At 38.6% G+C, this 21323-nt stretch overlaps 2 protein-coding genes and 1 pseudogene across 2 annotated transcripts; 1 reads left to right on the plus strand and 2 right to left on the minus strand.

Annotated features, from left to right (window-relative positions):
• The first annotated feature begins 7411 nt into the window (after positions 1 to 7411).
• fadd (Fas (tnfrsf6)-associated via death domain) lies at positions 7412 to 9825 on the plus strand. Its single transcript, XM_041938824.1, has 2 exons — positions 7412 to 7758; positions 9134 to 9825. The coding sequence occupies exons 1-2, from the start codon at positions 7458 to 7460 to the stop codon at positions 9403 to 9405; spliced, it is 573 nt and encodes a 190-aa protein (XP_041794758.1). The 5' UTR covers positions 7412 to 7457; the 3' UTR covers positions 9406 to 9825.
• A 3186-nt stretch (positions 9826 to 13011) lies between these two features.
• On the minus strand, positions 13012 to 14517 carry LOC121608019 (annotated as a pseudogene).
• Positions 14518 to 15625: 1108 nt separating this feature from the next.
• Positions 15626 to 19793, minus strand: LOC121604195 (low choriolytic enzyme-like). Its single transcript, XM_041933681.1, has 10 exons — positions 19671 to 19793; positions 19455 to 19485; positions 19299 to 19364; positions 18877 to 19029; positions 18130 to 18247; positions 17799 to 17977; positions 17481 to 17562; positions 16873 to 16997; positions 16504 to 16567; positions 15626 to 16354 (listed from the first exon to the last, which is right to left on the minus strand). The coding sequence occupies exons 1-9, from the start codon at positions 19731 to 19733 to the stop codon at positions 16512 to 16514; spliced, it is 873 nt and encodes a 290-aa protein (XP_041789615.1). The 5' UTR covers positions 19734 to 19793; the 3' UTR covers positions 15626 to 16354; positions 16504 to 16511.
• Positions 19794 to 21323: the final 1530 nt, after the last annotated feature.

Genomic DNA, 21323 nt, shown 5'->3' on the forward strand with positions numbered 1-21323 from the left:
TTTCCTAATATGTTTATTTGTACATTTGTTACTTGTTAATTGTATTCCACCTAAATAGAGCTCTGATGAATATTGTGTGTTCTCCTCTCCTCCCCCTTGCAGAAGTGTTAACAGTCCAGTAGGAATTGCATCAAATACTATTGCATATTCTTTAGGAGTGACAGGAATTTTATATTTCATTAGAAATTCTGTATAGCTGTACAGGTGTTTGTTTCTATTTAATAATTGCGTGACAAACAGAATGTTGTTTCCAACCCAACCACCAAAAAACAATGTTTTATTTTTATATTTGATGTCTTTGTTGTTCCAGATTAATGATCATTAACCATAACATTAAGGCTTGTTTATGGAAATTAGAGAGATTGACAGGAATCTTACCCACATCAAATTTACAATGCAGCGAAAATTCTATCCCACCTACCTTCCTGAATAACAGTTCTGGGATAATAAACCATAATTTATCTTTTTCTTTTATATATCGTTTGAACCAATTAATCTTAAAGATTGTGTTGGATGTGCCAAAGTCCAACACATTTAAACCTCCTTCAGAGTATGAATTGCATAATACATTCTTTTTTAAACAATGTGGTTTATTTTTCCATATAAAGTCGAACAGTTTCCTGTCAATCTGTCCAGTAAATTCTTGAGGAACATCCATAACCATTGCTGGTTAAACTAGTCATGAAAGACCTTCACTTTTAGACAGTAAAACACATCCAATAACAGATAGATCTCTTGACAACCAAAAATCTAATTTCTTTTTCACTTTTTTTACCAGAGGATCAAAGTTCATATTAGCCCGTTCCTTTTGATTTTTACATATTTTGATACCCAGATATGAAACCACATCTTTAATAGGAATCCCACAGATTTCCAGAAAGTCATTAGGCTTCTCTTTTAAAGCAAACAATTCACACCTTCCAATATTTACTGTTAACCCTGATATGTCTGAAAACTTGTTCAGGCATTCAATGGCATGTTTAACCTCCTCTCCATTTTTTTTAGAAAAATTGTGGTGTCATCTGCTAGTTGGCAACACTTGATTTCTTTCCTGTCTAATGTTGCTTTGATTGATGTGCACTAACATGGTTTGCATAACTAACAGAAATAAAAAGGGTGCAGCAGGATCTCCTTGCTTAATTCCTCTACATATATTAAAGCTCCGTGTTGTGCCTGTAGACAGTCTAACCGAGCTTTTACAATCTTTATATAACAGTTGAATGGAAGATTTAAAGTTGTTACCAAATCCAAACAGGTCTAAGGTTTTGAAGAGAAACACTCATCAATAATTGTGTTGAGGCAAGGTTTAAGTCTCTGAGCAAGGATCAGCGAAAGTAGTTTTACATCATTATTGATTAAAGTTATAGGTCTCCAATTTTCAACCAGTAACAAATCTTTATCTGGTTTTGGTATTAAAGTAATAAGTCCTTGAGACATAGTAGGCGGTAGTTTACCAGCCTCAAGAGCTTCTTCGAATACACATAACAGAAAGTCTGCAATTTCATCTTTGAACTCTTTGTAGAATTCACTGGTCAATCCATCATGCCCGGAGATTTATTTCCTTTCAACTTAGATATACAAATTTTTATCTCAGCTGCCGTTCTTTTTTCATCACATACTTTCTTGGAGTCTTCATCAATACATTTTTCTACATTCTTTATTGAAGAAAAAAAGTTTTCATCAGAATTATGAAGCTTCTCAGCATAAAGCTCTTCAAAATTTTTTTTTTAATTAATAAGAAATTTCCTTCATATTTACTGAAATCTGACCATTAATGTTAAGTTTATGAATGGAGTAGAGTTCGGCATTTCTCTTTTCCAAATTAAAAAAATATTTTGTGTTCTTCTCTCCCTCCTCCATCCATCTCTTTCTGGATTTTATAAAAGCTCCTTTGGCCTTTTCTTCATATAACTGATCCAGTTCTAACTGGAGTTTAGTTAAACTAATTATATCTTCGTGGGACAGTTGATTCTTTCCATGTATCATGATTATCTCTTTCACTATACCATCTCTATTTCCTTACCTCTCTGAATTGCCAATCTCCTAATTTTATATTTCAATAACTCCCACTGTCCTCAATATGAGTTTAAGGTTTTACCTGTTATCCAACTTTCTTTAACAACTGATTTTGTGGTATCTAAAAATCGTTTATCCATTAGTAAGGTGCCATTGAATTTCCAGCAACTTGTGTTAGGTCTTTTACGTCGTAATATATTATTTGAACTTACTGATAAATAAATAAGTTTGTGATCTGTTAGCACCGAGGGTTCAATATATGTCTCTATAACTTGTTTTTCTAATTCTCTAGATATTTACCAAAAATCCATTCTGGACTGTTTACTCAGATCTTTAGTATTTCATGTAAAAAATGATTTATCAGGATTCCTATGCCTCCAAATGTCAAAGCAGTTTAAATTAACACATATATTTTCAAATTCTACATTTTTGTCTGCTCGTACAGAACGGTGTGGTATACAATCCATTGATGGGTTTTGGACTGTGTTCCTGTCACCCCCTAAAATTAATTTGGCTTGAGGAATTAAGACCAGAATTTGTGAAATATCCTCCTCATATTCTTGAAATAACATTTTATTTTTAACACTATTATTTGTTCCATATATATTCCCCAACACAAAAATATTGTCCATTAATTCAACAACTAAAATAACCCATCTTCCAAAAATATGTGTTTTACTTTTTAGAATTTTTCCTTTAAAGTTCCCTTTTAAAGTGGCAACGCCCACCGATCTGTTACTACCATAGGACATCCAAATGTCCTCTTCCCACTGGTTTTTCCAAAACTTATAATCTGACACTAAAGCATGTGTCTCCTGCAGAAAATAAAAATCAGACTTGAACTTTTTGCAAAACAAAAACATAGCTTTCCTTTTCATTACATCTCTGATACCCCTAACATTAATTGAACACAATGACAGTGACACTGTTGTCTGTATGTAGGATTTTCAAAATCTATTTCTCATAAACAAATTAACAGTCATAATACCTTGGATTACTTTTCCAGCGGGGGCTTCAGTGTCTAGTTTTTCAGGTAGTCCCCTTGTCAGGCCGCAGCTCCTTGCCATCAATTATGGCTCTGACCCCAATGAAGAAGGTTTTCCTGCCCTCTTTCCGAGCTGCTTCAATCTGGGGCCACAACTTGTCACGGGCCTCCTTGTCCCTCGCCATCAGGTCTTCCCCGAATCGGAGTCTCTTTGAGGACAGGTATTCTAAACCTTTCCCCTTCTTCCATATCATGTCTCTTGTTGATCTTGTAGCGAACCTGATGATTACTGGTCGAGATTTGCCTTCCATCCGCCTTCCGATCCTGTGGATGATGTCAATGATGATGGAGGAGAGGGTCCCCGACGCAATGTGCCGAGCAGATCTCCATCACAAGCCGTTTAACGTCCTCTCCTTCCTGCTCCAGTAGCCCATACAGCCTCAGGTTCCATCGTCTTTGGTACCGCTCAGCGTCATTTAGTTTCTCCTCCAGCTCAGAGATTTTCTTCTCGTGTTCAGAAGAGGCCTTTTGGATCGATGTAACATCTTTTTTCATATCTTGAATTTCATTAACAGCTCTTTCATTTATTTTGTCTGTCAGCATTCTTACAATATTTTCTTGTAGGTCGGCGAGCGTAGGCTGCACTCTGTCCTTTGACTCCATTTTCCCTTTCTTAGACACCGGTGTTATAGGCGCAGAGTCAGAGTCAGGTAGGGGCACCCGTTCAGGGCTGTGAGTCTTTGCATAGCTGTGCATGTCCAGGGCGCTTGCTTTTATGTCCTTAACGGTGTCGTTGTAAGAAGGTGAGAACAAGTTTCTGCTTACTTTACTAGGCCTGGGTCTTATTTTTCCGTGTCCTCGTGCTCTTCTTCTACATCGTTCCATCGAGGAGTTGGTTCAATTCCAGCTCTGCACGCGAAAAGTTTGCTGACCGAGTAAGCTGAGTTGTCTCACGCCATCGTGCTCCTCCGTCCGACTGCTGGCCCTTTTATTCGGCAGATCCAGCTGTGTCGCGTCATCATTAACGGACGTCGCTTCATGTGACGCTACAGAGGAAAGGACGTCTCAATTCTCCTTCCTCGTTTTTTCTCTCCTTGCAGAACCACTGTCTTATGTCGCCTTGGGGAAAGGGACCTGGCGACAATGCAGCACTGAGGGTGATGGAGTCTCAGTGAGCTGACTGCACCAAGCCCTATGACATGAACCAAAATTAAATCATGCTAAGAAGAGCAACCACCTGAGAATGAAAAGTTGCCCGAAGTTGTACCTGCAGATCACGAATCGACTACTGGTTAATCTCAAGCAGTCTGGATGAAAATAATATCCATGTTAACATTCTGACTACCCCGCTCACAGAACATAAAACTATTATCTATCTAATCTATCTAATTGAACAGCAGCTCAAGCTAGATGAAATCTACAGAGTTAAAGCAGAAGGAGCTTATGTGAGATCCAGAAAGCAATGGCTGGAAGAAGGGGAGCAAAACACAGCATTTTTTTTTTTTTTTTTTTTTTTTTTTTTTTTTAGGTTAGAAAAGTCACGCGGCAGAGCGAACTGCATTCAGAAACTTAGTATAGATGGAGCTGTCACAGATGATCCATAAAAGATATCCAACCACTGCTCAATGTTTTATAGGAACTTGTATAAATCACAATATGATGAAAATGCAACAAAATACTTTTTTGGACATCTCTCTCAGCTCAAATCTATTAGCTTCGACCAAAGGGACCTCTGTGACAATCAAGTAACCACAGTAGAAGTCAGAGTGGCCATTCAGCAACTTAAATAAATCTCCTGGAACTGACGGTTTGACATCTGAATTTTACATAACATTTTGTGACAAACTTGCCCCCTTCCTCCATGCTGTATTCACCGAAAGCATCCATAACCAGACTCTTCCTCCGACCTTATATCAAGGGCTTTTAACACTTATTCCTAAACCTAATAAGGACTCACTCTGCATTGATAACTGGAGACCAATCTGTCTCCTTAACAATGATTATAAGATCTTAGCTGGAATCTTTGCCAAAAGACTTAAAGTAGTACTAGATGACATTATTGATGAAACACAAACAGGATTCATGAAGGGCAGACACATATCAAACAACATAAGACTTGTTCTGGATCTTATTGATTATGCTGAATACTGCCCTGATGACAGCTTTATGTTATTTCTAGACTTTCGCAAAGCGTTTGACACGATTGAACATAAATTCATGTTCCAGGCTCTACAGAGATTTGGCTTTGGTAAATACTTTTGTTCAGCAGTAGAAACCATAAGATAGTGTGTATAAGAAAGCAAACTGCTCAATTAAAATGCACACAGGTACTTCTCCACGTTTTGATTTAGGTTGTGGAATCAGGCAGGGTTGTCCTGTATCACCATATTTATTTCTGATATGTGCCCAGTTGCTCTCCGACTTTAAACAAAGCCCCATCAAAGGGATAACTATAGCAGACAGGGAAATCATCATCAGCCAACTGGCAGATGACACCTCCTTTTTAAAAAAAAGAAAAAATTGCCTCACAAATTTTAGTTGCTATTAACCAAATTTCATTTTTTTCCAGAGCATCCGGACTTCACCTGAATCTCAATAAGTGTGAACTGCTCCCACTCAAAAACTGCAATAGTACATCTATCTCCAACATACCTGTAAAAGAGTCTGTCACTTATCTGGGAATCACCATCAACAAAAACACAAGCACCAGGTGCCTGACGAACTTTAACCATATCATAGAAAAAACACAGAAAAAAATTCAACTCCTGGCTCCAGAGAGATCTGTCCCTCCAGGGCAGAATTCTCTTAGCTAAAGCAGAGGGCTTATCTCGGCTTACATACACAGCAATGTCTTTAGATGTAAACAAACAGACCACTGCAGCTGTAGACAAAATTCTGTATAACTTTGTGTGGAAAAACAAAATCCATTGTATCAGAAAATCAACTTTAATAAATTCCCATAAAAATGGAGGATTTAACTTTCTTGATTTCGTTCAAATTCAACAGGAACAGACAATTTATTTGAAACTTCATTCCCAACTACATATTTTCCAAAGTGGGTGGGCTTAATTTTTTGTTACTCTGCTCCTACAATATTGACAAACTTCCCATAAAATTAGCCAACTTTCATAAACAGATACTTCTTTCTTGGTCTCTGATTTATAAACATCTCCCCCCATAGATACTACATTTGGAACAACAGGGACATACTATACAAACACAGATCACTTTTTATAGAAAACTGGTTCACCCATGGCATAATTTTAGTCAGTCAGCTCCTCAGACCAGATGGCACATTGTTATCATACCCAGAATTCTTAAATAAATATACATTTCCCATCCCTCCGAAAGAATACGCAATAGTATTTGATGCAGTACCCTCTGGTGCAATTATGCTGTTTAAAAGTGTCACGCTGCCTGAAACTGACCCACTACCTCTGGAGCCTGTGCAGACAGAAGTCGGTTGAATCTGCTTTTCAGTGAAAAAGAACAACAATCGAACCAGACGAGCACTGTTCCAAAAAGACATTGTCAGTTCTCCCAATGCTGTATCATACTGGAACAATACATTCACAAATCTGATTTGGAAAAACATATGGTCTCTCCCTCGCAAATATTTAATCACAAATAAACCAAAGAAGTATCCCTCAAGCTCATTCACCGAATCTACCCTTCCAATTTATATATGCAAAGATATAAAAAAAAAACATCATTGAACTCTGCTGCTTCTGTAAACAGGCTCCAGAGGATCTTCACCACCTCTTCTGGTCATGTCCCCACCTGCAGAGTTTATGGTCAAATCTCACTACCTTCATCCGTCAACATATTGACAAAAACTTTGCTATGGACTATCAAAATGTATTGTTTGGTTTCTTTTCAGTTCCACCCTCCCAAATAGACCCATATTACATAATTAATTTGATCTTATTTTTAGCTAAAGCTCATATTCACAACCGGAAATTCACCAACCAAATACCATGTACTTATCGTCTTGAAAGGGAAATCAAACAATACATTAATACAATTACTCAGTCTGAAAACAAGAAAGCCACAAGGACTCTAGAATTATTTTCTTTTTTTCCGTGTTTCTGAACTGATTTTATATTGACCTGTAAAAGATATACTGTATATTCTGTTTTCTTTTCCTGCACTTTTTGATTTCATGTAATATATATTTGAGGCTTCCTTATTTGCGCATGTAACCCTCTCACTCCCTAGTTTTTCTTTATGTCAACGTGAAGACCATTAATAAAAATAAAAAAAATCCCGGGTGGGAGGGACTAAGACGCAAGGAAAAGACGCAAGTGAGGGAAACGTGGATGCAATTTTGAGAAATGGGATGTGCCCACTGTAAAGCTCCAGACGCAAACAGAAGAACGGAAGTGAAAGTAAAACTGAAGTAGTTCCTGGTTCAGGCGGATCACAGCGGCGCGTCAGTGGAGGTGCAGTCCAAGACATGAGCGCTTTCCAGTTTAACGCCGTTTTACTGGAAATTTCTGATCAGCTGACTGCTGCACAGCTGGACCAGATGAAGTTTCTGTGTGGAGACACGATCGGGAGAAGAGAGCTGGAAACGATCGACACTGGAATAAGGCTGTTTACTGCTCTGACGCACAGAGGCAGGCTAGGAGCCGATAACAAGGAGTATCTTTGCGATCTACTACAGAAAATTCACCGCCGCGATCTGTCAGATAAATTAAACGGTTTTGAAAGTCAGACCGGGTCTGCCAACAACCAGCCGGACGACGAGGAGCAAGGTACAGTAGTCTGAACTTTGTGGCGGTGTAAAGCCACAGCAGCGGCCAGCAGCCCAGTGTTTCAGGGGCTGCTGACACTGACACTGATAATTATAGTGTCAGAGCCACTCAAGTCATTATACAACTGTTTTTACAGACTAAGTCCTCAAAACTATTCAGCTGACCTTGATGAATAAAATGGATCTGTGATCACTTTTATGTCATGCCCAATTAGAAAGTACTTCCATGTCCTGACAAGCAGCAGTACATTGACAGGTACCTGCTGGGTAACTGGAAAAGAACTTTTTCATCTGGAAACTCATCAAGTAACAATAGTATTTAAATTTTAGTACACACCATACCAATAGACTAAAAAGTAATATACTGAAAGTAACATGTCTATTCTATTCTATGAGGAATATGATAAAATCTTACCTTAGTCAGGCTTATATTCCATGTTTAATTTAGAAATTACAATACAATACAAATGATTTGTTACGACCCGCGGCTTGTCATTACAGATGCACAAGGTTCCCTTTAGCTTCTGTATGAGATAGACCAGGCTTTCCTGTTACTCCAGTGTAAACCCATGTGCAGTAATATTAGATGCCCAAAGCAACTGCTCCGGCCGTTCAACACGTTCTCATCCCAATGACACACAGAGCCTTCCTACCACAAAGCCTTTCTACCAGGTTAATGTTGTGAAATGGTCGCAGTTTATCTCGGTTTCTCATGGGACACGAACCCTAGTCTCCTGGGTGAAGGTCACGTGTTTGTTTGAGTCATCCAAGTATACTGAGGACACATGAGCCATTCTGAATGAGCCATTCTGAGCCTCAATTCAATCCACATGAATTTTAAATTTTATTTGAATTGAATATTTTATATCGTAACAAATCACAACTGAAGTTCTCTCAGGACACTTTACATTTAGAGCAGGTACAGACAAAACTCTTTATCTACAGAGACAATTCCCTCATGAGAGAGAGAGAGGGAGGGAGAGAGAGTATATATATCATAGTGTGTACATATGTGGTATATTTATGTATGAGATATATGTACATATTAGTAACAGATAGCACATGTACATAATAAGTAATAGCTTCAGTCACTATCCATCCGGACCGTCAAGACAAGAAAGCACAAAGACTCCGAGGAAGAAGCCAAGTCAGTAACATGCCTTGGTAGGACAGGAACGCATACAGATGGAGAGGGAGACAAGAACAGAGGAGCTCGGTGTTTCAAGCTCCCCGACAGTCTAATCCTACAGCAACTGCTTTTAAGTCCCATAATCCCATAATGCTTTGATAAGAATAAAGACGCATCTTTAGTTTCCTCAAATTAGGAAAATGTTTGGTTTTTTTTCAAATCCTCCTCCTGTCTCCTCCTTCTTCAGCCAAACTGGACATTGCCACAGAGGTGATCTCCGAGCGTCTGGGAAAGCCTTGGCGTAAACTGGGCCGCAAACTGGGTTTGAATGAAGTTAAGCTAGAGTCCATCTCCAAGAGGCATCCCACAGAACTGGAGGAGGTTGCGGTGGAGCTGCTGAAGGAGTGGAGGAAGAATCGTGGACCTGAGGCACGAACAGAGGAGCTGATAAAAGCCCTGAGAGCCTGCCAGTACAACCTGACAGCTGATGAAGTTGAACGCAGACTTGCAACCCGTTGATACTGATGGAGATTTACAGATCAGATAAAACAGATTAAGTCTGGAAGTGGAAATGAAAGCTGGGATTTAAAGAAATTAAGTTTCAAGAAAGTTATACACATATATGAAATTATGCAAAAACTAATCATCTTTGGTGAGGTGAATAAATGGACTTCCTGATTGAAACATGCACCAGAGTAAGAGAACGTGTGTTTAAAGGACTGAGCGGAGCTCTTCAGAGTCAGCTGTTTCATGTTTTAAATGAACTCGGTGATGTTCTGATTTTTCAAATAATAAATCCAACAGAAGGGGAGATTTCTGTAGGTGGTGGTGGACACATTTACAGACATGTCAGCAATATCAAAAGCAACTTATAGACACTTTTTCTATGATGGAGGAAATTATATTTTGTATCATATTAAAAAGCAAATTGTATCAACATGTGACATTTTCATTCATACTAATTTAACGTCACCAGTGCCATTTTTAGATGGAAGATGCTGTTTTTAAGTTTTCTGCTTTTGTTAAAGAAGGGAGAGGTCAAACTATGAATTATTATTTTGGCCTTTTCAAGGTAAGCAGGTGATACAGGGACCTGTTTAATACTCTAATATAAAAAGGCTCTTCTTCATCACTGGATATGTGAAAATAGATGATAAAATCGAAATAAGTTGTAAGGAATAGTGCGTTTAGTCCACTTATTCGCTTTTTGGTGCAATCAGTACCACTTTTGTGTGTTTGTTAAATATACACTTAAACAAAACAGATTTAACAAAGCAAGATACAACCTGTTAGTGAGCTTAAGAGGTGCTAGTATTAACCTTCTCCTTTAACTGTCCGCCAGAAAACTACTGACCATATTTTCCTGAATGTCAAACTATTCCTTTAAGATTATTTCTTCCAACTCCAAAATGAAATGAAACAAAAGGAATAAATTGTTACAATAGAGGGAATGATCAGAAGCCATCAAACAGCTTACAGTGATAACAGTTTTTTATGTGATATGAAAATAAAATGAGATGTTTTTTGAAATCACGTTTCTCATTAACATCTCCAAGTGCCAGTGTCCTTTGTCCTTTGAGTATCAGGCAGCAAATCGGCTTTTAATGCGTTTGAAATTTACAGGGTTTTTTTTCCCTAGGACAACCCAAACTGCCATCCACCCAAAACCATTATCTCCTTCATCGACTTGCTCTGATGTCATCAGGGCAGCAGGGTAAAGGCCCTTATATTCATTAGAAGTTTTTTTTTTCTTGCAGTAAACTTTCCTCCTGTCCATACTAGGTGTTTCCAATGTCAGTGGTGGGGAATAAAATACACAGTAATCATTATTTGCAAAAATGTCATCCAAGTTTTATCCGAACGTTATTTTAGGCTCCAGTGGTCGGAGTTGGTCAGATGAATTGGGTTTCTTCCAAAGTTGCAGTCTTTTTAGTCCTAAACTCCCTCTCTGTGTGTCTTGTGGACAAGAAGTCCAACAACACAATACACCATTTGTCCAAGCAATTATTTCCGTTTTCTTTGAACAAGCTTTTATTTTGACAAATCTTTTATTTTGAAAAATGGCCGGATTCTGTCGGTTACATCTCGGTCACTTGAGCGCTCAAATTTAACCCAAAGATAGCAAAATGAGTAAAAAACAGACGTGTTTGGAAAGTTTCTTTGTGAAGGGGAAAAGGCCCAGTGAAGAGACAGAAGAAGAGCAACGACTTCCAAGAAAAAGAAAGCTTTTAACAGACAACACCAGGAGTCCTACTTGAAATATGTGTCGACAGGTGATTCCCACACACCAAGCCTCTCTAATGAGGCAATGAAGCCTCAAAACTGCTTCACCTGGACACCAGGTAAAATTGTCAAGCGTTGGGGACAACTGAATTAGAGGATCTTAGTTTACAACCTATTCAAGCAAGAGATCCACTTTGCACACTAGGTCACAGTGTCTCCTTGGGGGACTAAAATTGTCCATGGTGAGTCAGACAATGTAAGATGTGCACAGTGCTAAGTTCCATACACACTTTCTCCCTTTTCACCATTGATTTTCTGTCTGAGTCAGTAACTTCAGACCTCCCTCCTCTCTTAAATGTCTGCTTTATGTAACAGCTGCATTGAACAGATACACATGCACACGGTACTCTGTTGTGCATTAATGCTGGAGGAGATGTAGGATATAGAGTGTGTTGCTGAAGAGGTTAGAAGAGCATCAACCCCTTTTCAAATGTGTGGAAGTGAAACATATTTATCTCTGACCACTTAATTGCTTTTGAAAAATAAAGGCATACTTTGCTTTGCAAGATAGTTGGCTAGTACCACTAAAATTAGTAGCCATCAGTCCATCTGGTTGTTTAGCCTTCTAGCTAATTAGCTTGTTGTGACTTGTGATACACAGTTATTGCAGAATAGTATTTTCAACTTGTTTCTTAAGGTTATTGGGTAAGTAGGGACGCCTGGGATCTTTCTGTGTGGAGTTTGCATGTTCTCCCTGTGCAGCGTGGGTTTTCACCGGGTTCTCCGGCTTCCTCCCACAGTCCAAAAACATGCTGAGGTTAATTGATGACTCTAAATTGTCCGTAGGTGTGAATGAGTGTGTGCATGGTTCTCTGTGTCTATGTGTAGCCCTGTGGTAGTGTCCCCTGCCTCCCTGTGCGTTGTGCGTTTTCTTCCTGGAGTGTGATCAGAGTGGTAACCAGGATTTTTGAGAAGAACAGTCATCACTTGGCCTCTTCTTAAACAGTTAATTATATTACTAAGAGTTGTGAATGAACAAATTAATGAAGTTTGAATGATTTTGGCTTCATTTTGGAGTCCGTAGTGTATCTATTTTCAGAAATTATGTTTTTTCAAGTCCAGTACTGATGTTTTCCACTAAATCTGAAGTGAATGGAACTACCTCTGCAGACTGGAGTCTCGAACAACTATAATGAACTTGTTTTGCAGTGTAATTATACCTTCAAATAATAATGCATATGCCAACTAAATTAAATTACATGGCTTAAAAGTAGATGTTTCTTTTAACACTTCATGTGAAATAGCATCAGTGTGTTAAGTTGCACTTTCTGAGTAGCTTGAAGCTTTGCTGCCACTTTCAACAAAAGCGTGGGCAGTTTCAAAGTAGTTTTCTAACACTTACTGAGGAAATACTGTCTGCATGTATTTTTATGTGTGTATTCATCAAAATATACTAACCTATGAAATAGTGGAATCAGCCTATAAAATACCTGTGTTCACATCTTTTAAATAGAATTTAACTTCAATAATACATTGCAATACTTTCAGTAACACATGTACTTTTCACCGACTTGATTTTGCCACCTGTTTGTCATTTCTTATTTGACTGGAGTTGCACTGGGGAAATTTGGGGAAACCTTTGACATCAGTATTTTTTTAAATCCTATTTTTGTCCTGATCCTGTCCTCAACAACATTTTTACTGTAACCTACCCACACATTGTGCTGGAGAACTGACAGTTTGAGTTTGAAACATCTGTCACTCAAAACCTCCTCTGCTCTTATCAGTGTGGGACATTCAACACTGTTGCCAATATAAACCCACCCACAGCAACAAACAACATGCATGTTAGCATGTCTTCGTGGAACTGCACCAGCAGAGCTGAAGTGAAGCCACTTGTTCTCACCTGTGGTACTGCATGACAGAGTTGTAGTTGTAGGGAGTGCCCTGGTTGAGGGTGGCAATCTTCCTGAAGGTGTGTTCCATTCCTAAAAAAACAACAAGGATAACATTAGCATTTATTTATTTATTTACTCTAGACAGCAGAGACTCCAGCAGCTCGAGAAATGGTTTGGTACAGATGTTTAATATTCCAAAAACAGTCAGACACAGCAGTCACACAATGAACTTGTGAGCATGTTCAGTGCAAGATCAATTTTGCAGAAATCTGTATCCCTTAACACAATGTGTTTCCCCTGGCACCGTGATGATACAGCTGTTTTTGTTCAAGAGGAGGTGCCACAGAGCCACTATAGCCCCATGAGTGTTCATATTTTCTGTGAAGCTTTTGACCTCGACAGTCACTGTAGGGCAGAGGAAACATGATCTTTTAAAAAGACTAAAGATTTTTAACATTAGTCTGAACATTTTCAATATTTCACATGAATAATATTTCCACTATTTTGGTCTCAGAATGGATCCCTGTCCCAGATAAGTCCGTAGCACACGACAATACCACAGCGTAAAAATATTACATTACAAGTAGTCCTACAGACAAACTTTTACCTTTTATAAGGAGATTTGCTACACAAAGCTAAGAGGCTCCATGAGGCTGCATACAAACAGCTAAATGCTAAAATAGTCTAACAATAACTATGTTGACCTACTGATATTATATGAGCATGTTCACCATTATAGTTTAGCGTGTTAGCATGTCAACATTTGCTAAAAACAAAGAATACAAAGTACACGTGAGGCTGATGGGAATGCCAGTAGTTTCAGGTATTTGGTCACAAACCAAAGTATTGGACAAATGCAATTTTTTTATGTGATCCTAAAATATAATTTCTTGAATCTTTAAAATCACTTTGTAAATTAAAAGTTGTGACTAAAAGTAATCTGGGTTTTGCAAAATTGTCTGATATCTGCATTTTTGTATGGCTATATAACCACAGAGTTTAGCTTAGAGCCCTTCATAGCGTTTTAGACAAAACAAATCTTTTTGAATGACCAGGTGTGCAGTGTACTCTAATATGTCATTCTGAATGATAAACAGTTGCATTACCGGACTGAACATTTTGCAGCAGGACTCTAATGTGGTTGTCCCTGTCAGAGCGGGTCTGTTTATGGTTGAATCCCAGAGCGTGGAGCAGCTCATGCTGCATGGTGCTATGGTAAAGGCATCCACGACGGCCGACGGGCCAGAGACACCACCTGCTTCCCACCACGACGGCCGACGTAGGAGTAGCAGCTGGACAGGATCAGAGGTGAGTTGAACAACACTGAAGTCAGAGAAAAGCTTCCATTCTAACTGTAAGTTGTAAGTATAAGTGTTTCTTACCCATTGTTGGACTCAATGCTCAGCCAGTCATGGTCGCTGCTTCTGCTGGGCCTGAAGCGGATGCAGGAGAAGGAGGAGAGGGCCTCAAGTCCACGGGTGATGATGGCCTTCTCACGGGAGGCTGGCATGATAACACCGCACAATATTTAGCCTTTTCCATCCCTCAGCATAAAAACTGTATGATGTATTAGCCCAAATATATGACAGCTTTTCTTTCCTGGGAATTGTTTTAGAAAAAGTGGGGTTGTATCAATTATGTATTCACAACAGCCAATTGTTTTTGAATGGAAAGAGTACCAGTGCATCAATGGCTCCTACAGAGTATGGCATTGTGGGCTATTTGTATTCTTCTTCACACCTCAACAATAAACTGGACTGGTCCACGAACACTGATGCCCCGTATAGACAGGGCCAGAGTCGTCTCCATCTTCTGAGAAGACTGAGGTTCTTTGGAGTATGTAGGACATTACTGAGGACTTTCGATGACTCTGTGATTGCATCTGCAGTCTTTCAGGCGGTGGTCTGCTGGGGCTGCAGAAGCTCTGAGAGGGACAGAGAGAGACTCAATAAACTGGCAGCTCCTTTAGTAACAGACTGCTGCATTCAGTGTGTAAGACGGAACGCTACCGCAGGTCCGTCATTCCATCAGATGTCAGAAAAAAAAATCACAAAAAAATGTACACTTCTCCATTGCATTCTGCTGCAGACATGCTGCAGCTGAACTCACCTTGGATGCTCTCTGTGTATTTGCGCAGCTGAGATTTCACTCCAGGTTTTTATATAAGCATAACTGTGTATATAAGACCAAATATGGATTATTTGTACACTAAGAAACCAAAAGAATCAGCTGAACTCATTTATCTATACATACACACATACACAGACAGAAACACCTCCAAACTACTATGGGCGGGAAAAAGGACACTTGTTGCATTTACTATCAAAATGTATAATGCTTCACTGTTTTCTCTGATTTTTACTGTTTTCTCTGATAGTTGCAATAAAGTGTAGCAAGTGTTTACTTCTGTTAATTGTTCAGTTGACATCAGCTGTTTATATTAATTAGAAATTAGATCATTTTTATGTCCATTGATCAGAGTTAACCTATAGAGTGACACTTTACACACAGAGAGGGGAACAAAATAAAAGCAACACCTGTGCAGTGTCTTGTGTTATAAAATGCACTCTGTCATTTTATCCACTTCACACCGTATACAAAAGAGGATGGACAAAATAAACAGTACAGTACTTTAATATCTAAGGCTGCCTCTTACAAAATGACCACAAATTAACAACTCATTCACAAAAATTGAAACAAGTCCTATTTCACAATTTTATATCATGAGAATTAAAAAGGGACATGTTTCCACAGTTGTGTGTCTGAGTGAACATACTCAGTATGTACTGAGTCTATCATTCAGACCAAGTCCAAAAAAAGGCTACAGTATGTGTTAAGTAAGTTTGATCACCTGTGTGTGTTTATCCCTCCTCATGCCCTGTTCATGAATTATTGCTGATCACCTGTATAAGTTCACAAAGATTTCTACGTCAATGCTCAACCTGTACTTAATTCACAAGTTCTTAGCTTTTGTGGCAGTGAATGCTGGTACAGTATTTAGTCATTTTGTCTTTTCAGATCAACATATGTATGGGTAGTGAAAAACAGAAACAGGGTGCCTTGAGGTTGAGATAAGCAAATATATATTTTTATTCATTATCAATTATTCAGCCAAGTTTGCAAGCACTTACTACATACTGTAGTTATATATACTGACAAATATAAATCTGTGATGATGTCACGGGACACTTATAATTTTTCATTAGGTCAGCACAAAAAATAATTGTATTAAATTCTGAATTTCATTGAAGCACAATCATTAAGCACAGGATGCATTTCTGGTTTTGCTTGTAGATAAAATGTTGCATCAATCATCAATTCATCAGTCCTCATTTCCTCTTGATTTCCTGTTGGAATAAGGAGGAATATGTTGAAAAAAATCACTGAATATGCATGCATGTGTATTTGCATGTATATGTTTCTTTTTTCAGTATATTGTTTTATGCCTTCCACCACAGGCTTTTGCTTTAAAAAAAAAACATCCAGACACACTTACTTTCATTTCTAGATGAAATTGTTTCTTTGCATTGGTTCCAGGTGAGGTCTGGAAACAGTTGAGTCTGAAATGAATTTCAAAAGACAGAAAAACCTTGAAAAGCTGCTTGACTTCTTTCTGGTACTGCTACAATGTACATGAAGTTTTCATCTTTGCAGGCCCACGTTCACTAGTCTGTCCTTTTTGTCAGTATGAGAGTGTACAGTTGGTAGGTAGATAGGTACACTAGTGTGTAGCCAGGTAGGTAGATTGGAAGACAGGTGAGAATGTTGATAGCTCAGAATAAATATAGTGTAGATAGATGTAGAAACAAGAAGGAAGATATTCAGTTGGGGCAGCTGGAAGCTTCATAGGAAAAAAGGTACATACTGCAGCGATACAGGCGGTTCACCCGAAGGATGTCAGTAGGGCTCATTTGGCTGGCCCTGCCAATGGCTACATTGCTGTTGGGGATGGGAACGATGGTTGGCTGCCTGTTTCTAGAGAAGGCATATCTGTGGCACAAATACACAGCAGTTATGAGAGGTTTAAACTGTAGACCTGCCACCATGTACTGTAACAAGATGAAAACATGTAATCTGACATATTATCACCTTATAAAGTTGGTATAGCCTAGCTAAGAGGGGAGTGACTACATATAAATACTCATGTCTCTTCATGTCTGCTGGTTGTGTGAATAAGGACCTGTGTGCTAACATGTTTGCCACAGCAAATTTAAAAGATGATAATATAGCATATATATATTTACAGCTTATAATTAGGATCTCCTCATGGCCAGTCTGGAGAGAAAGTGTCCTGTATCTCATTCAATGTACATATGGACATGTGAGCATTGAATGAAGACAGACTTGAAAAAAAAGGGAACATGTCCTTTAAAAATGCTTACTTGTGATATGTATATTACACAATTTTAAATCTTCAGAATAATTTTTTGTAGTATATTATTATGAAGTTCAGTAATTGAAGTGAGATGCTACCTTCCGTAGTGCATGACCGAGTTGTAGTCATAGGGAGTGCCAAGGTTCCTTGTTCTGATCTTCCTGAAATTGCCCTCCATTCCTGCAGGGGATCACACAGCTCAATCAAATATTGTCTCTGTTTTATTACAGTTTGGCATTCAAAATGATTGAAAAGTGCAGTAATGAAACCAGTGAGCAGTTATGCACACCACGTTAACGCTCTATTATTGTAGCGGCTCGGTTTTGATTCCAACCTGTGACCCTGTGCTGCATGCAATCCCCCTTCACTCTTCCAAAAAGAAATAAAGAGAAAAGAGTTTCTGTAATAAGACCCACCAGGAATAACGTTCTGAAGTAAGATGCGAACATGCTGGTCCCTGTCAGACCGGGTCTGTTCATGGTTGAAGCCCAGCGCGTGGAGCAGCTCATGTTGGATGATCTGCTGGAAAACACAGCCCTGGCGACTCAAAGACACTGTCTGGCCACGCCCACGCCGCCCGACAAATGAGAAACACCTGAAACACAGCAGTAAATAATAGTAAAGTCCCTTGAGAATAGCCCGTAAGGCCTGACTCTTGACCTGCACTTGTTGAAGACAAGTGTGTAAAAAGGATCTCTAAGTGTATTCATGTATGCATGTGTGGGATGTGCATTGTGTGGTCCATACCCTGAGCGAGACTGGATGTCCACAAAGTCAATCTGACCATTCAGTGGGGTGAAGCGGATGCAGGTGGATGCAGCAAATGACCGTAAACCTTGGATGATGGTATCTCTCTCTCTTTGAGCTTGACAGTAAAAAAAAAATAAAATAAAATAAATAAAATCAGTTTCGAGGATTTTGATGCTGTCGACCTCTCTGCCATCATGTTAAATCATACGACTACTACTAACACTTCTGCTACTACTACTACTACTTCTGCTGTTGCCAACACTGCTACTGCTACTACTGCTTTAAGGACTACTGCACCGCTACTACTACCACTACAACTGCTACAACTGCTGATGGTATTGCTACTATTACTGCTACCTGTTCCGTGACTACTCCTACAACTAGTGTTGCTAATGATACTGCCACTATTGCTACTGCTATTACTGTTACTACTATTACTACAACTACTATATTCATACTACATGCACTGCAACTACTACTGATATTGCCATTGCTACTTTTGCTACTACTACTGCTAACGTTGCTATTACTGTTGCTCATTGTTAAACCTACTATTTCTACAACACTACAGTTTACTGCTACCACTAACTACTAGCAATGTAACTAAAAATATGTATAAAGTGTGCATTTGATATTATTTGAATCATTTGAATTGTGAACAGTTTATGGGTGATATTTATTATTACTATAGAGAACCAATATGAAAGTCCTGCCTTGAAAAAGGGACTGGTTGTTGAGACTTACAGTACTGTCTGGAGATGCGGTAGGGTACATAGACATTGCCGTCGCTGGCTTTAGGCCACAGGCATCCTCGTGCTGTGCAGGGATCAGCATTCTGTAGACCAGTTGGCATTGCTATGTCTCCAAACATCACGAGAGGCTCATTTGGGTTCTTTCCTGCAAAATGACATGAGCATGGTGGAGAAAATGCTTTTGTCTAGTTTTGACTGTGATAAGGGCAGGTCAAATCTTCCACACTGATGATTCGGTTTATTTCGTTTATTTGCTGTATGCACCATAAGCATTATGCATTTTTCTGATGGTTATGTTCTACAGTATATTTAAGATTATGTTATGATTATGTTTCAGTCACTGTGCATTTGCTAATAGAATGATAACTTAATCAAAGATAATGAATAAAGCAGTTGCAGAGGAGATGGACATACCAACATTAGTATTGGCCCTCTCTAACAGCGTGGAGACACTGAATTCATCATCCTCAATGGTGTTACCTGAGTAGACACAGTTTGTTCAGGCATTAGTTGCACAATGTAAGACTATATTTGCAAAATGTTACTGTCTGAAAAGTAGCAATGTCTTACCAGAGTACTCATCACTCTTTTCAAAAGAAGCCTGACACAAAGTAAAAAAAAAAAAAGTCAGTTAAAAATAGTTGAATTGATATGGAGCCACAATGGTGTTATAGGAAATAAAGATGTTAAAATTCCCTTCTATGTAGGTTCAGATAGAGTGTTAAATCTAAGGAGAGATGTGACCTCAGCTTCAGAATATTGTGAGAAGTTTCTGCTGATGCCTACCTGTATAGTAAAACTGTTGACAGAACAGAAGAGGACAGTGAGCACAGCCACCTGGAGCATCATGACTGGTTGTAGGACAGCAGCAGCAGAAGACAGACAGAAGACAAGAAAATGCCTGGGGAAACAGAAGTGTTTGAACTTATATAGCTGGCAAAGTCAGTTAACTTTCAACCTAATATGGTATCCTGCTCACCAAAGACTTATTGACAAATTCAGCTCAATTGGAAGTGGCAGTTATTACGTAATTCGGACCAACATTTGTGCAAGATGAGGGCTTTGTGTTCTGCTGTTTATCCCTACTCTAACTAGGAATTGAAAAACACACCTTAATTTATTGTCTAGTGTAGTAGTATAGTAATTTAGTTTGAAGTGTAGAAAGTACGTTTATATATGTTTAAGAAAGGATTTACATTCCATATCTCACTTTAAGTTGAAAAACAAAACATCTTCTACAAAAAGGAGACACCATATTTTTTCTGCCTGCAACACTAAATAGAAGTATTCCACATGCCTTGTGCATCATTTTATACGCACTTTGCCAAAATTCAGCCAGACAAGTAATTTGCTCCACGTTCAAATGATAAAGATAAGCCTTTGAGCTGAAATCCTTTTGAAAGATGCAATAGAAATGATGGAGGGTCTGGCAGGACTGAAATGGCTGCAGACATATGGAAGTTCAGTAAACTCCATAAAGAACTCACTAAAACTCAATAGTAATGCACCATACCTTCCAAATCAACACACGGTAAGCTAATGGAAGTACGTGTGCTTGGAAAGGAGAGAGGATGAGTTATCCTTTTATCAATGCATTGTATTGTTTTCATCATTTTAGATTACCGTCAGTGAGGTAACTGTTATTAATAAGTTCTGGCAATTAAAAGCCAAACAACAGTAGTGTATGAGTAGTGAGAAAAATAAATGTATGTATGTATTGCTTGATCATGATAAAAGTCATTTACATTTTCTTAATCTAACATTGTAAAAATGAAGATAATGAAAGCTTCTTAAACATAATAGACCTCTTAAATACCCAGAAGATTTCTATTAGGTAATGATGAATCCAGTATATTACAGTTCCAGGAAGTGTCTGGGGGGAGGGAAGTCTGGGCATCCCTGCTTAGACTGCTGCCCCTGCGACCCAGCCCCGGAGAAGCGGACGAAGATGGATGGATGAATGGATGAATAATTCATGATATGCTACTGATGAGTATATACAGTTTTACTGAAAGTGCTGTATACTCAAAACATTTTTGAGAAATAGCTAGAAAATGATACTAAAGACATCTGCAATATTTTCAGTTGATGGAGGACATTAAATATGGGTCTGAATATTTACTCAGTGTAAATACTATATCACTTAAATGAAGGACAGAAACAAGCTGATATAGGATATGTAAAGTACACAATGTGATAACAGAGTGGAATAAGATGATTTTTTAAACCTTATGGGGAAATAAAAGGAGAAAACTGGATGTTAAGGGGAACTGGTTAGAGGTACCACTTTCTAATAATTCTGAAATATCTATCCAGAGTTTCTCCAGGCTGCTCATAGGTGAATGTGCACAGGGGTCGCTTGAAGACGTTTGCATGTCAGTTTCTTCTATACTGTGGTACATTGCCTAATGGTTTTATTAATGGTGAATAAATAACGTA

Source organism: Chelmon rostratus, chromosome 1, assembly GCF_017976325.1.
Source record: "Chelmon rostratus isolate fCheRos1 chromosome 1, fCheRos1.pri, whole genome shotgun sequence".
NCBI lineage: Eukaryota > Metazoa > Chordata > Actinopteri > Chaetodontiformes > Chaetodontidae > Chelmon > Chelmon rostratus.